General features: G+C 37.2%; 1 protein-coding gene across 1 annotated transcript in view; it reads left to right on the top strand.

Annotated features, from left to right (window-relative positions):
• The window catches only part of LOC120634815 (lachesin-like), a 199890-nt gene extending 184201 nt beyond the window's left edge, over positions 1 to 15689 (top strand). The window contains exons 5-14 of the mRNA XM_039905628.1: positions 417 to 525; positions 2159 to 2295; positions 3507 to 3622; positions 5842 to 5989; positions 6496 to 6586; positions 8140 to 8278; positions 8721 to 8876; positions 10291 to 10468; positions 10622 to 10654; positions 14346 to 15689. Of these exons, the coding sequence (XP_039761562.1) occupies positions 417 to 525; positions 2159 to 2295; positions 3507 to 3622; positions 5842 to 5989; positions 6496 to 6586; positions 8140 to 8278; positions 8721 to 8876; positions 10291 to 10468; positions 10622 to 10654; positions 14346 to 14428 (1190 nt within the window). The 3' untranslated portion in view covers positions 14429 to 15689. The remainder of the gene's footprint in view (positions 1 to 416; positions 526 to 2158; positions 2296 to 3506; positions 3623 to 5841; positions 5990 to 6495; positions 6587 to 8139; positions 8279 to 8720; positions 8877 to 10290; positions 10469 to 10621; positions 10655 to 14345) is intronic.
• Positions 15690 to 16474: the final 785 nt, after the last annotated feature.

Genomic DNA, 16474 nt, shown 5'->3' with positions numbered 1-16474 from the left:
AATCTGAAAGTATCTAGGGTTTATTATGCTTACAGATAAAAAAAAATAAAAAAAAGATTTTCATAATGTAAATGGTAAAGATCTGCGGTAACTTAGACCAAGTTAAGATCTTCTCGCATGCAGCGAACGGAATATTTCGTTCGCTGCTCGTATATAGGTATGTTTTTTAATTTTTAACAAACTTTACAAAAAAAAAAAACTATGAAAACATTGTTTACATTAGGTAAAAAAAAAATTAAACGAGAGAACCTGAATTACTGACATAGCTAAACTAGCCGCATAGGAGTTGCAGTACCCACTTCTGCGGACGAATTCTGGCAGAAAAAACTCCACTACTACTAAATGTACTTTGATATTTACTTATGCACCTATTTCCATACTTTCATTCACTTGTAAAAAATGTTTATTTTTTCCAGATGGCGTCGTGGTGCAATGGACTAGAAACAACACAAACTATTTCATCGGCACACAGAAATCATATGAACAGGACCTGTCTTCGTACAGCGCCGGCGACAGATTCTCCATGTAATTATTCTATAATAAATAAAGAAATAAAACAAAACTCATTAACATGGATCATAAATTGTTATTAAAATACAAATTTAAATATTAGTAAACTTAACCTGACGAAATAGTTTGCACAAAACCCGGGCATGCCCGATTGGAAAGCACATATCATGCAGCAACAGCACAGGTACTGACAATCAATCCTGCCAGCAATTGACCTCAGAAGGCCGCTGGAACTAGCCCAAACCTTGCGCACCAAGGATAATGTTACCAGTTCTGTGCCGTGTATTGACGGCAGATCAGAATACAGTTGTCACCACTCCTAACCCCGCGGGTGACGTACGATGGGAATATAACGGAGAACGTAGTAATCACTAACTCGTCTGCTCGTCGTTATGGGCAAACCCTTTCATTGGGAGAGGCAGTGAGCTTATTTTGCCTGTTTATCGTTTTTTTTTTTACAGTGAGCTTGCTCAGGAACATCGAAATCTTGTTCCTCTGTCCCCTTTCTACCACAGAACTGTAAGAAGTCACGAGCGGTGGCATCCTTATATTCAATCAGCACGCACGAAATATTTTAAAAACACGTTTCTGATACGTACCGCTAAGATGTGGAACGCCCTCCCGGCAACTGTGCTTCCTGCCACGTATAACTTGAGTGCATCGAGAGTGTCCCAGCCTAGACATACGATTGATTTTAGTATGACTCAAACATGCTGTGAGTTCTTGCTTGCTAAAAATTCAAAAATTCTAAATTCATTTATTTCCCTCTAGTGGAAGTATGTCTGTTTGTAGTGACTCTACCACTATTTCGGAAAGCAGATTCAGCTTCTGATAAGTCTACTACAAACTCTCTTCGGCTGTTCTAAATAATAAACACAACCTGTTGACTTGTACGTTTGCGCTTTTACTACGTTTTACTAAGTTTGCCCGTCTCCTAAGATTCAAGCGTAATATTAAATCCTACTTGTATTTTAATGCGAAACTTTGTAAGGATAGTGGATGTTTGTTACTCTCTCACGCAAAAACTACTGGACGTGTTTTGATGAGACAGAACACTAATAGGTGTAGGTTTATACATTGGGATCATACACACGCTAAAATTATATTTGTAAAAACAAAAAACTACTGGACCTGTTTTTATAAGACTGTACACTACCTAATAGGTGTAGTTTTATTCCCCGGGATAACATATACGAGTAGGCTACAATTTTTACCTAATTGTGTAATATGACCGAAATATAACAATGAGTTTCTTAGTTAATTTGAAACAAATCTTGGATAGAAGCAGGCGTTACTTTGCGGAATTCCATGATATATGACGAAAATTAAGCTTAATTTGCTATACTCCGCGAAAAGCACAAGTATCTGCCACAGATTGACCATACAGACCACAATGACCATACAGATTCTCCTGCTTTTCGCGGAGTATAGCAAATTAAGCTTAGTTTTCATAATGTAACAAATGGAAATCTGCCATCTGAGGAATGTCTTGGTGCGCGCTGCACCTATCGTTTAAGTTAACAATCATAAATTCCCTACTTCCGGGAATCCGGGAACTCCGATTTATCAAACCAAATAGTATCTATGCCTGGGACGTCGGCGAAAGTTGTATGTAGAGTATTTAATAGCCTTTTACCTATCTCAACAGTGCCGCAAACTCCACGGACCTGTTGATAAGAGACGTGAGGCCGTCTGACAGTGGCCTGTACACCTGCGAGGTCCTGCAGGTCGACCCGGTCAAGATACAACATAACCTGGCCATTCTGGAGTCACCTAGGATTGTCAGTAAGTACTTTTAACATCTCAGACGTAAAGAGCGAGATGGTAATTTATGAAACTGCCTATTTGTAAAAAGTTTATTTTACCGAAAACAAATAATGTGTACGGAAAAAGGAATTACCTAAATCCAACACTACTTGCAATTTTAAATTTAAAAAAGCATATATTTTTGAGGGCATAACACATTTTTTTAAGCAATAGTTCAAAAACTACCACTGTTTGATAAATAGTGTCTAAATGTAAACATTTCGAGTAAGTTGTTAAAAATTCATACAATGATATGGGTATATACCTACTTGCGAACCTCACCATAAACGCAAAGTTTCTAAGATGGCTGATGATATTGTAAAATGTTTGTTACAATTTAATTTGAACAACAATAAAAAAATAAATAATAAAAACTAAAAAAAAACAATATAGTAACTTTCAATGTTTTTTAAATTCATCATTGAAACTCACATGAGTTTGTTTGGACGCTGCCTATACCTCTAATATATTATATAAAGCTGCAGAGTTTTTTTGATTGTTTACTCGAATGCGATAATCTGTTAAACTATCAGACCAGCTGATTGAAAAAAAACGCGTGTATATTCATGTACGCGCGTAGAAGTTACACTTCTTTGGCGTAACAAGATAAAAATCTTTTGAAATTTTTTATCTTTCGCCTTATTCCACGTTTGTAGAAATAACGACACTAACAATAGAAAAAGGATATTTAATACGTTGAAAGTTTTGTTATAATGCATTATCTCTATCTCTTATCTCATTATGGGACCACCAAGTTTCACTCAACATGAAATTTTGAGATTTTTGTACAGTTGAATCAATTAAATTTGCGCCGAATTGAATTCTATACTTTGAAAAACTTTTTTTGAAAAACTAAAATATTGACTATAACTAACTTCAGGGTGTCGGTTTTTTTTTTTAATTTACTCCCATCCCTAACGCGCCAAAAGAAGTAAAACTTCAAAAAATCTTCTAATGTTAAATATCCCATTTATTGAGGAAGGCTAGAGGCTTTATATCATCATGCTTAAACAAATAGGAGCTTAGCACCAATGAGAGTTTTTTTTCTTTTTGAGAGCTTCCGCTAAAATAATGTACAACAAAGAAGTTGCCCTTTAAAAGTTAAAAAAAAAGTCCGCGACAACATATGTCTATCTTTTAAGGTCGAGGGACCGCAAGTAATTAATAAGAATTTAATGTACCATCTCCAGAGTTCACGGCAACGGACAACGGCCAACTTCTGGAAGGCTCGGACTTGCTGCTGACCTGTGACGTCACGGGTTCCCCACCACCGAAAATCGTGTGGTCCAGGGATGAAGACAATGTTGTAAGTTACATTTATTTAATACTTATATATAATATATATTGCCCATTTTCACCAACGATGGCCAAGTCAATGCAGTAAGTGACGCCTTAACAAAGAAGATTCTTAGGCATGCATTTACCATTTTGAAGCGGCGATTTATTTCAAGTAGGCCTAATATAAGCACTTTTGAAACGTCAAGTCTGTCTGTGTGTAGTGACTCTACCACCGGTTCGGAAGGCAGATTCTACCGAGAAGAAGCCGACAAGAAACTCAGCAGTTGCTCTTTTCCAATATCAACAATTTACGTTTTACATTTTCAAATTCATTTTTCTATCTTGTGAGATATGAAATGGGAGCCGGATGCTTCCAAGCAACCTTGTCATTAAGAAATTCATCAATTGTATAATAACCTCGCTGTAATAAATGTGTTTAAACACATTCTTTAAACTTATGCATTGGTATCCCCAAAATTACTTTAGGAATCATATTATAAAAGCGTATACTCAATCCCACAAATGACTTCTGCAACTTTCGCAGACGATATGCAGATGTCACTAATTTATGACCATTTCAACAGACCATTATCGCATTGATTAGAAGCTTGACTTTACTTTCGGGGGGCCGAGTTCGAATCCCAGCACGCACCTCTAACTTTTCTAAGTTATGTGCGTTTTAATTAATTAACATATCACTTGCTTCAACCTGCATACCAGAGACATAATGGAGTGTGGAGTCCACCGATCCGCACTGGGCCAGCATGGTGGACTACGGCCTTGACCCCGAATTAAAGGAGGAGTTGTGTTCTTTAGTGGGACGGCAATTGGGTGATGTGATTATTATGATGACCATATTATTAAATCTCTCACAAACATTCTTCTCCATGAGGAAAGGACAAATTTATTTCTTATCCCACAGATTTATCCACTCTTTTCGGGAGTTTTTCTCGTTTTCCCTGATGCCGTCCTTAGTAGACAAGTAAATTTTATCCCTTAACAGTGGATATAATGGAGGGGTAAAATTTCGCTTTCTGCTTTAGCTAACCGTGCTGTAGGTCTTCAAAGTCAACACCCAATAAACAATGATAATTGATTAACTTCATTCATTTCGAGTATGAACGGCTATACAAGAGCGTCAAGTTCAATTTAGAGTTCACAAGATAAAGGGGCACAAACAAACATACATCAACTTCTCACCCGTCTGACGGGTTCCGATACTGTCAATCTAACCTAATTCACGAACAAGGAAGCGTCGATATATCTAGACAAGCTTTTGAACAGTGGTTTCCTTCATATCTTTTCTTGAAGGTAAAACTGAAGTAATAAGCGAATTTTTTTATTAAAAAAACCCGTATTCTGTAATTAAAAGTAATAAATATACTACGACAATACACACATCGCCATCTAGCCCCGAAGTAAGCGTAGCTTGTATTATAGGTACCTACTAAGATAACTGATGACTATTTTTTATGAATAACGTACATAAATACTTATAATATACATATATACTTCTTCGGATCCTTGAAGTAGCTGACGCCCGCCTTTCGGTTCGGTTTCGGCTAAAGAGCACCGACTAATTTAGCGTCACCATTTGTTATCACCCTCTCACTGTCAATCAATATTTAGCTATGAAATTGGAGCAATAACTTCATAGCTAAATATTGCTAAGCTTTTTCTATCGGTAATTCAACCGCTAGCCCATTGGGTAGGATATCGACTTTACTTTCAGGTGGTCAAGTTCGAATCTCAGCAAGCACCTATAACTTTCCTTAGTTATGTGCGTTTTAAGTAATAAAATTCAATGTAAAGGAAAACATCGTGAGGAAACCGGCATGCTTATGAGATTTCCATAATGTTCTCAAAGGTGTGTGGAGACCACCAATCCGCACTGGGCCAGCGTGGTGGACTTAATCCCTTCTCATTGTGGGAGGAGACCCGTGCCCTGTGGGCTGGTAAAGCAGGGCAAACAAAGGCGCGAGATAAAAACTATATCCCCCGTTTATGGGATATAAAATACGGTAACATGGAATAGGAGAAGTTTACCCCTGTTTATTATTACACATATATTATTTGGATATTATTTCCACTTGTGCGCCAGTGCTGACAGTTGATAAAGCTGTGGGAGAAGATACATTTTTATCCTTTACCCGGGGAGTTAATTGTCTTCTGCCCATGTTAGCCGTGCTGGTAACACTGAACAAGAATAAATTTACTGATTTAATCCATCGTGTTTTTTTTTTACAGAACAAGCGTTTGCAAGAAGACGACGCAACGTTCGTCGGCAACACACTATCCATCAGGAATGTAAAACGCTCGCATTCTGGCAGATACTACTGCTACGTGTTCAACGGAGTGGGTACAAACCAGGCCGAGGTCAACGTCGTTGTTAGAGGTAAGCTCCATTACATTATTATTCCTGCTTACCTGTGCAAAAAGATCCTTGGCAGAAACTAACCTAAACCAACTTACCTATAATCTTTACCTTACTCATTTCAATTAATCTTTAAAGAAGATGCTAAACATTTCAAACTTACCTTATCTTACAACTTACCTCTGCAAGGAGATACTTAGTTTAATTTTGTTGAAGTCCGCGAATGTGTTCTTTACCCCAATGTCTGAGTCCAAGGCCATGGGTTCGATTCCCACAAATGGTATATGTTTGTACATGGATGTGTTTCAGTGTCTGGGTGTTTATCTATGTATTATAAGTATTTATGTATATTATTTATTAAAATATTCATCTGGCATCTCAGTGCCCATAACATGCTACTTACTTTGGGGCTAGATGGCGATGTTTGTTAATTTATATTATTTATTATTATTATTATTTATTTTATTAAAATTCACTTGATCATTTAGCTTCGCCTCTGACTTTAAATCAATGTTGATTGTTTTCAGGCAGACCACGTGTGCATATTAGTAGGACAGTAGTCAACTCTGCTATTGGCGTCGAGGCCATCTTGGAGTGTGCCGTTCATGACGATGCTGCGTAAGTATAAATGTATTTCCTTGCAAAAGATAAAAAAATAACAATAGAAGTAGTACTGTAGTAGTGCAGTATGAAGAGCTTTTTGTGGCAGAAATGTTTTTTTTATTCCACTACAAGTTAGACCTCTACCGCGATCTTACCTGATGGAAAGTTATGATGCAGTCTAAGATGGTAGCGGGCTAACCTGTTGGATAGAAGCAGGCGTCACATTGCGTAACTCCATGATATATTGTTAACAATTATTCAATGTAAAGTCAACATCACCTCAACTTTTCTAAGTTGTGTGAGCAATTAAATATCACTGGCTTCAACGGTGAAGGAAAACGTCGTGAGGAAACCTGCATGCCTGAGAGTTCTAGGTAATGTTCTCAAAGATATGCGAGGTCCAACACCAATACGCACTTGGCCAGCGTGGTGGACTACGGCCCTATAGTGGCTAATATGATGATCATAAGGACTCTTATAATAATTTTACTCCTCATGCTATTGAAGATGTAGTCTAAGAATGAAACGATGCGGGCTTGCGGGAGGGCGTTCTGAAGAGTTGTTTGCATTAATACCTCCTTCCCTGTTCTCTGACCGCGCCTCACGTCGTTTTTTTTTTTTTTTTGTCGTGGTGGAAAAGCTTTATGGCTACCTCTGTCCTTTTGGGCAGGACAGGGGTTATGTAGGACTTGTTTACCCGAACTGAAAACCACCACGGCATGTCCCTCTCGATGGCTTTATTGGACGTCCGGGGAACCCGTTGTATACTTCCCAGACGTCTACCAACAACCCCAACTGATTGCCAGGGCTACTACGCTAAGGAGGAGGGCATCAGGACAGCTTGACCCCCCTCAGACAGTAGGGAGACTCATATAGGGACGTGTAGCTAGCCCAATGACTACCCGCCGCCTCCCAGGGCAAGCAGACGTGCGGCATATTCCCGCCGTCTCCTTCCCCCCCGTCTACGCCGGAGCGGATGTGCGTTTACAGCTTCTTCACGCATCCGCTCCGCGGCCTCCTTCTGCGAGATAACTTCTTCGCAAAAGTCAACCACGGCTTCCCAAAACCTCTCGCTGCTCAGCATGGCAAATAAAACACTGGACAGCGAGAGGTCCCCGCCTATTTCCGCTACCAGAGAGTGACGCTGAGGATCCCACTTGCTACACTCCTCGAGGGTGTGCTGAGCAGTGTCATCCGCAGCACCGCACTTATGACACGACGGGGTCGGTTCCCTCCTCGCGACACAATACCAGATCATTTGTACCGCGCACTTGCAAACAATTTCTCATCTGATGTGTTCCCTCCAAAATACAATCTAGGGCTATTAAAGGGACAAATTCCACAAAAGCCGGCAACGCATCGGTGGTTGTTGGTGCAGATGTTTATCGCGGGACGGTTATGGGCGGCTCTGATCACTTAACATCAGGCGACCCACTTGCTCGTTTGCCCGCTATAAATATAAAAAAAAAACTGAAAAAAGTAGGCAGTTTTTTGAACTTACCTTTATTTTTCTGATGTAGGTAAGTTTGCAGAAAAATTCACTTTTACAATTTTTTTTTTAAATTCAGTTCCCACATCCGCTGGTACAAGGACGGGCACCGTATCGAGGACTCGTCCCGCGCGTACAGCGTCAGCACGGACGGACAGCGCTCCAACTTGTCCGTCATCCCGCGCCAAGATGACGACTTCGGCACTTTTACTTGCGAGGTAAGTTACATTACGTAAAATGTAGTAAAATAATAAAAAAAACTGTGAGATTTTTGAATTTATTTATTAAATTATTTATTTATTTATCAGCTTTTCAAGGTTCCGTATTTTTATGTCACATAAACCAATGATATTTCCACAACTTAGTTATACATCAACCACAATTGCTAAGGGATTAAGTACCAAGCGAAAATTATACAACAAAATTAAATTAAAATAAAAAGAAAAGCAAAAACTTTAAAAAGCTTAAAATACTTATTTTGCCCTAATTATTTTCCTAAACGTGACAATTTTGACGTGAAAAACGTCCGCCACGAAACCAAACAGCAATTTCAATTCGCTGTTGAACGCATTGCACGCACGAAATAAAAAGTTACCTTACCTTGCCATATTTGTGCCCACTGGAATGAAGATTTTTTTTTACTTTGATTTGTGTGTCCAGGCGGAAAACGATCAAGGCAGCCACAACAGGTCGATCGACCTGGTGCAGAGCCCGGTGCTGGAAGACCTGCAGGTGGACGGGCCCAAGATCTCGCTCACCATCCACTCGCACCAGCCCGTCGAGGTCATCGAACTACAACTGAAAGGACTTGATGGGGTAAACAACCATTTATAATTTATTAAATTGATAATTCCTCCAAGTGTAGGTAAAAACACTAATAAAAATTATAAAAATATAAAAAAGCAATGTGTCATCTCTTGTTTCAAACGTGTCTCATTGTTATATGGACCTTTGAAAAAGTAGATCGAAACCGCAACGTTTCCTACTAGATGACGCTACAGTCGCTATAAGACTGATGTGAAAGGCATATACTAATTTCGGCATCGACGGTAGGAGAGCCGTGGCTTAATTGGAGAAAGCGCTCAGGCCGCGATAGCCAGAGAGTCGCAGGTTCTAACCTGTCGATTCCGCAAAGTTTTTATATGCATCTTAAATTTATAAAATTGATAATTCCTCCAAGTGTAGGTAAAAACGTTATATTTTAGGGTTCTAAACGGCCCACTGGCGCAGTGGGCAGCGACCAGGCTTTCTGATTCCAAGGCCGTGGGTTCGATTCCCACAACTGGAACATGTTTGTGTTTAGGAATGTTTTATTATAAGATCAAATTTTTGAACCTGCAATCATGCAAATAAAGATTTGAATTTGAAAAATTTTTTGAAAAAAGTTTAGAAATTAAAATAGCATTTCTCTTTATATTTGGGTGGTTGGTATCGGCTAGGATAAAGTTTCTCAAGTAATATCGGGATGGAAGATTATATTTAGCCCTAGTATAGTTTAGTAGTTTTATACCTGTATAAAATCTGAGTAGTTACAAATAAATCCATGCTAAAAATAAAAAATAAAAATTAGGAATGAATGAATGAATGAATGAATACACTTTTATGGTACACCACATAAAAATACGGAAAAAATATAAACAAAAATTTAACACAAAGTATACAATTTGGCGACCTAAAATAGCGATGTCTTGCAGGCTCTTAATCGCGTAAAACACAGCCTAATTTATGTGTGTTTTTATTTTATTTTAAATGTCTGTTTATTTATTACCATATTGTCTTACACGTATGTTTATACCTCTGTAACTACTTTTTTCTTTGTAGGTGTACAATAAAAGTGTATTCATTCATTCATTCATTCATTCATTGTCAGCTCAACAACAGACATTATATAAGTGATAATAAGTTGTGGTTAACGGCGTTTTTTTTTTCAAAAGAAATTACAATTTTACTCAATGAGAATATTTACAACTTCTATTTTATGTAGGTAATATTAAAACTACAAACAACGGCACGTACAACAATCGGAAATTATATAAAAAACTTGAGGGTAAAATTATAAATAAATACTTCATACATAGCCAGGACTACAAAGGACAGGTTTTTTCTTAAAAATATTGAAATTTTGTTCTATTTTAATGTCGTTAGGTAATTTATTATACATTAATACTAATAATATGATAATAAGTTATCTTGTAGATCCTTAAAAAACCTCTCTAAATTGCGTTTCCAGGACACGGAATGGAAGACCCTGAACGTGCCAGTGCCGCAAAGCAGTAACCCTCACGAGTACCAAGTGGACTACTCCCTGGAGAACGACCTTACTGATGGGGGGAAATACGAGGTCACCGTCAAAGTCAAGAACGATAAGAGTTGGAGCGCGCACACCAACCCAGCTATCGTTGACTTCGGTAAACATTTTCTTACTATGAACGAATGACCGAATAAATGAATGAATAGATTTGAAAAATTATACACTTCTCAATCATTTTTGTTTATTTAATTTAAAAATAAATTTTTTATTTATTTTGTTTTTAATTTTTGTTTTTATTTTATCTTTTTAGAATCACGTCCACAGCCCATCCAGCACGCTTCAGGTATATATATTTTTTGTTTATTTTTTTTTAATATATGTTATTTTTTACAAACAGGTAAAATGTCTTTGTTTAGTTTAACATTAAGTTCCCTTTGCCGTTATTTTAGTATATTATCCAGAAAAGGGTTTATTAACTCTTTGAGTTAAAATTAAAAATGAGGCGTAGGTTTATCATATAACGTTAATTTATCCTGAATAACAAACCAGTTTTGTTCAGTTTAAATGCTTCTCAATTTATCGAACTATAAGATCTATTTTAGAATAATAGACACGATTTGAATATTTATTATCATAAAAGATTTTTTAGAATAAACTAGCGGACCCCAGCGCCATCTGTCGGGCTGATTTGTGAATCTAAACCATCCAGGGTGCCACCCAAACGCATACCGAAAAATTCATTCAAATCGGTCCGGCCATTTAGGAGAAGTTCAGTGACATACACACGCACACAAGAAATATATATATAAAGATTTTTTATCATTTATTTAAGCATAGATGGCTCTATGAAATGCTCAACCTGCCTAAGAAAATTCCGTAAAACTTCAGCCATTCCCAAAAATAACTACGACATACAAGCAGACAGTCATATCACACAGATTCATCTAGACCGATCTACAATAGGAGTGCATTCCGTACATGCGTAGAGACACTGCCTACCCAAAAGTTTTTTTTTTCTTATATAGTAATTAAAGTCAGTGGAAAACCATCGTCCATTAACAAAGTAAAACATCGTAGGGCACACAAAAAAAACACGTCCTAGCAATCGCCACCCTGCGTCCCCTTACCTGAGACGCAGGTGTTAAGTCTCATGTTCAAATGCACCGACTACCACGCCCTTCAGAAAGGAGCACAGAAATGCTGCTTAGCGGCTGAAATAAACATGGCAGTAGTAGTTTCCCGAGCGAGTACATTCACAAAAATTCTACTACTACTATTTAGCTGATCTTCTTCATCTTCTATTCCTGGGCCTTTCTCCATACTTAGTTGTCCCTCCCCGCTGGATCACTCCAGCCAGACGAGCTCACCCCACAAAGCTAGCAGGCCGCCGAGGTCGCCGACTTCGTCATAGAATGATGCTTGGTAAAAGTGTGCCGCGCGTTGTTCTGCCACTCTATTGCATTGGTGTTTTGGTGCTTTATCTGTTTTTAGTTTAACCTGATATAATTGCAGTAATTTGGGTATTAGTCGTGAGTTGAGGTCTGGTAGGACCTCCCTCGTGTTTGTTTGAATCCATGATTTGATTACATTTATTTCTGGAGCTGTTTTTTCTATTCACTGAAGGGTATGGGTATAATAGGTTCTGGTCCAACTAACTTCAGTGATGTTGCCCGTCGCGCTAATTCGTCGGCTCTCTTCCCTAATTGATTCCTTTCTTTCGCCTTCATGTAGAAGAGCCTCGAATGCGGCGTTCAGTTGGTCGGTCCATCTCATCGGTGATCTACCGCGTGCTTTGGTACCGTCTACTTTCCCTTAAACCACAAGACGCTCAATGCACACGTCATTACGCCTGGACATGTTTTCAACGAAACTGAGAATTCACGCTTGTTTGATGCTGAGTTCGCGGAGAATTGAGTTATTTGAACGGAACATGTTCCAGGTTACTCACAACGTACTCCTCCAGCACCACATCTCAAGAGCATCAATTCTTTTATTCTCAGTGTCCCTCAGGGTTAATATCTCCAAAGCGTAGAAAGATATGGGGAATACCAGTGCTTTACTAGCCGGATCTTAGTGATTTTCGTTATATTACGATTCCTCCATATCTTTTGTAACCTGTCCAAAGCCGATCTAGACATTGCCATTCGCCTCTTGATCTCCCAAATGCAGCCACCATAGTTGGAGATCAACGCACGCAAATAAATTAGACCACAGCAAAGTTCGCAATTTGTGTTACTTCCAGCGTGTTCTTGTTGCTACGGTCGAAATTCTTCATTTCGGTTTTAGCGCGTTTGATCTTAAGGCCAAATTCAAGACTGATGCTTTCCATCTTTTGCTTTCTTTAGAGACTTTCGATGTCGCGGGCACTTATGAGAACAGAGTGGTGTCATCTGCGTAGCGCAAGTTAAAAATCTTCAGGCCCCAATTACAATTGCATCTGTACGTTTTCTAGAGTGCTTCTCTTAATAAGCTCCGTGTAGATATTAACAGAAATGGCGAGATTATACATCTTTGACGAACCCCAGCCTTAGGGTGAAAGTGGCCCGAAAATTGGTCATCAGTTTTGACAGGTTCAGTACCATCTTCGTAAAGACGGCAGTGTAGATACGAGTACAAGGAATTTTGGCGTGCTCATTTCCAGCAGTTTCTTCCAGAGCACATGCCATTTCACAGAATCAAATGCCTTTGAAAAATCTACGAAGCAGATGTGAGTTCCTTTGTTAAATTTGCGGGGTTTCTCAATTATTTGGAGAATAATTAGGATTTGCTCTGGTGCCTTTTACTTTAACAAATCCAACTTGTTTCGGGGTCACTTTCTAGGACAAGTAGGACTTGGGACCTTCGTGTGGTTTAAGCCCCCAGGTTTTTCCTACCATGGGTTTGCATTGGCTGAGAATAGTCGTTGATTTTTGAATTTTCGTAGCTATGTGAATTTTCCAGTTTAGTTGGAAGTCTATCGTTACTCCAAGGTACTTTACCTCGGTTGATAGTTTTAGGCTTCTTTTAAACAGTGTTGTCGTTTTTGGAAAGTTTGGTTTTTTTGTGGGTAAATAATAAGAGTTCAGTCTCTTTTGGGTTAACAATACATTCCCACCATTCCCAACAGCACATTTGCACCACTTTCCTAGCAGTTTCAGTGTGTTTTGCATTTTTTTTTAACTTAAACGTAACACAAATTTTGTTTTACTTTGCATGAATAACAAGTCTACCTGTTTTTCAAATTATTGAGACTGTGTGTCAGGAAACAGGGTTAATCAACACATGACGTAATAATAAAATTAAGAAAAGTTGTACGCCCAAGTACTTGAATTTGTGAGTGTAGGGTGCGTGTGTGTGTGTGTGTGTATTTGAAAGAGTATGATGTAACTTGTTATAAAGGTAGGATCCGAGAAAATAAAACGCTGTTTTGTGCTTTCTGAGTTAGTTAGGAGCAGGTGCTCTAGTGAGTGCTGTGTGCTTAAATGTTGTTGCTAAAATAAATAGTTCGAACCAAGTAACTCTTAAAGAGTGAAAGTTGGTTCCACCAAATACCAAGAAAATGGAGCTTAGCAATCAAGATAGGAATTAAAATAGTGTCAAAGGAAATCAAGGAATAAAGTAACGCATTATTTCCCTATATCGAGGGTGGTCAACGAGGACCAAACCAGACCTGCTTGGGATTGCAGACCGAGACCTCGCACTTATAAGACCACAGCACCAACACGGCTAGCATGGGCAGGAGACAATTATCTCCCCGGGAAAAGGATAAAAATATATCTTTTCCGACAGCTTTATTAACTCTCAAGAGCACTGGCGCACAAGTGGAAATAATCTATATAATATGTGTGTAACAATAAAGGGGGGTAAGCCTCTCCAATTCAATGTTCCCGTGCTTTAGCGGGTGGACACGTTAATTATATCCCTTCTCAGGAGATATAATCGGGGGATATAATTTTTGTCGGGGGATATAATTAAATATCAACACTCCAAAAGTTAACTACCCAATTAATTTAATGACTGGAGTCACGGTTGCTCACCAACTCTTTTTTTTTCAGTATATCGATCCAGTGCACCCTCAGCAAACTCCACGCCCTTCTTCCTGGTGACCGCGCTGATGTACCTCCTCGTGCGAATGTAAAATGACATGAATAGCTTAATTATTTATTTTTAGTATCAAGTAATGGTATAAGACAAAATCTTCATTGTAGACCGGGAGCTGGTGAACAATTTTTTTCCTAGCAAAATCTTATTTTTTGGAACGAAGTTTACGCAGCTTGCGCTAATAGTTAACTGGTAGAAATCGTCACGTAAGGAAAATGCTATGTATCCTCTCAATACGGATGATCCAATTCCACCCGTCATAACTCAGCTATACCTAATCGTCAGGAGTACCTAAAACATTATAATGTTTTAGTTGAACATAAATTTTCCCAAAAAAACACATTTTTTCTATTTTCTTAAATATGTTAACGAAACGCATCAACGTCAGATGTAGGCGACATTAAAAAAAAGGAAAAAATTTGCTTGCTCTTGATTGAAAATATCTTATGCGTAGCGCATTATAATTGTCTGATGACTCGACTCATACACCTTATGAACCTATATCGACAAATAAAATTCGGTTTAAGAACTTACCTGCATTATCTATTGACCAGTTAAAGTTATTATTTTTATTTTTTACCGGTATTTAAACACTTTTTAAATTGTTCACTAGCTCTTAGAATGTTCGCTGTTTTTTTTTTGTAATTTTTATTCTATCGATGTTAAAACACCGCTTGTAGATGTAATGAAAAAAAAGTCGGTTAGTAAAAATATCGAATAAAAAACATTGCAGAATTTTTGCAAGTAATATAACTATCTATTGACCTTATTGCATAACAAAAGTGCAGAGTTTAAAAAAGTATAATTATAGTTTATTTTCGTATTAAATATTCATGACAATGTGAATGAAATAGAATTGAGGGTAAACTTATTACACGCAACCGAGCTCAATGGCACATAACCCAGCCAAATAGCACGATACTTTGCTCGATGGCACGTGACAGGTTTCAGTGGCACGCTACTTTACTCGATGGCACGCTGCTTGGCTCGATGGCACACGGTCCTTCATACAATAGCAGGATGCCTCTGCATGGCAGATATGAAACTATGTAATTGATTTATGGAAACAAAACAGAAAAGACAAGTTCAAATTGGTTTCACTTATATTGTATTTATTTTTAAAGGAGTCAGTGTTTTTTTGTATTCGTGATATTTTATGCAAAAAATAGTACAAATATTCGATTATTTTTTTCCCCCCTTTTTTGATTATCCGAAGTAACTAAGTCTTACAAATGCCAAGTTACTTAAATTTTTCCGGCAACTTTTAATTAATAAAATAAGAATGGTAACTATTAATTATTATTAACATTAAAAATAATACTAACCTTTTTATGATTTTATGTAATTACTATAATATTACTCTTTATTTATCAATTATTATTACTTTATTGTAAATATTATACAATTATATTTTAATGCAATACTTGAAATAAATCAATGATTCATTAAATTAATAAATGATTTATTTCGTTTATTAATTTAAATTTGTATTTCCTTTTTATTTTATGTAAGCTTTCTCACCTTAATTTTAGTTAATTTGTATTAAAAATTTAGGTAGTTATTACCAAAGTGTAATTAAGTTTAATTAATCACATTAAGTGTTATCGAAATTTATTTTGAATATTAATTAATTAATCAGTGCTTTTGAAATTTTAATATTCATGCGGTTGATTACGGATAATTATATGAAATAGAAAACTTTAAAATGTCTTTGTTAAATTGGTTACAACACAAAAAATAATAGATTAATATACTAAGTACATAATACCAGTTAAAATAAATAGTTTTAATACAAATGTGCCTATATTACAATAGTTCCAAAAGGTGCTTGACCTTTTTTTTAAAAAAATAATCGTAATCTTCCAGTAATGTATTTACTTAATAGTGAAAAAGGCGTTGCACTTTCAAAAATGGAATACAATTTTACTATCAATTTAAATTACACAAAAAGTATCATACAAATTACAAGTAATCGTAGAAAATAAAATTAACATTACAATTTCGGCTTTCAAATTGTTAGCAAAAGGAAAAAAATAATTTTTAGAACTGTTGAAAAGTAGCACAAAGCATTTTTATGTATTGT

The sequence above is a fragment of the Pararge aegeria genome, chromosome 25 (assembly GCF_905163445.1).
Source record: "Pararge aegeria chromosome 25, ilParAegt1.1, whole genome shotgun sequence".
Classification (NCBI taxonomy): Eukaryota; Metazoa; Arthropoda; class Insecta; order Lepidoptera; family Nymphalidae; genus Pararge; species Pararge aegeria.
The sequence above is the reverse complement of the archived record's forward strand: the minus strand, read 5'-3'. Positions and strand labels throughout refer to the sequence as shown.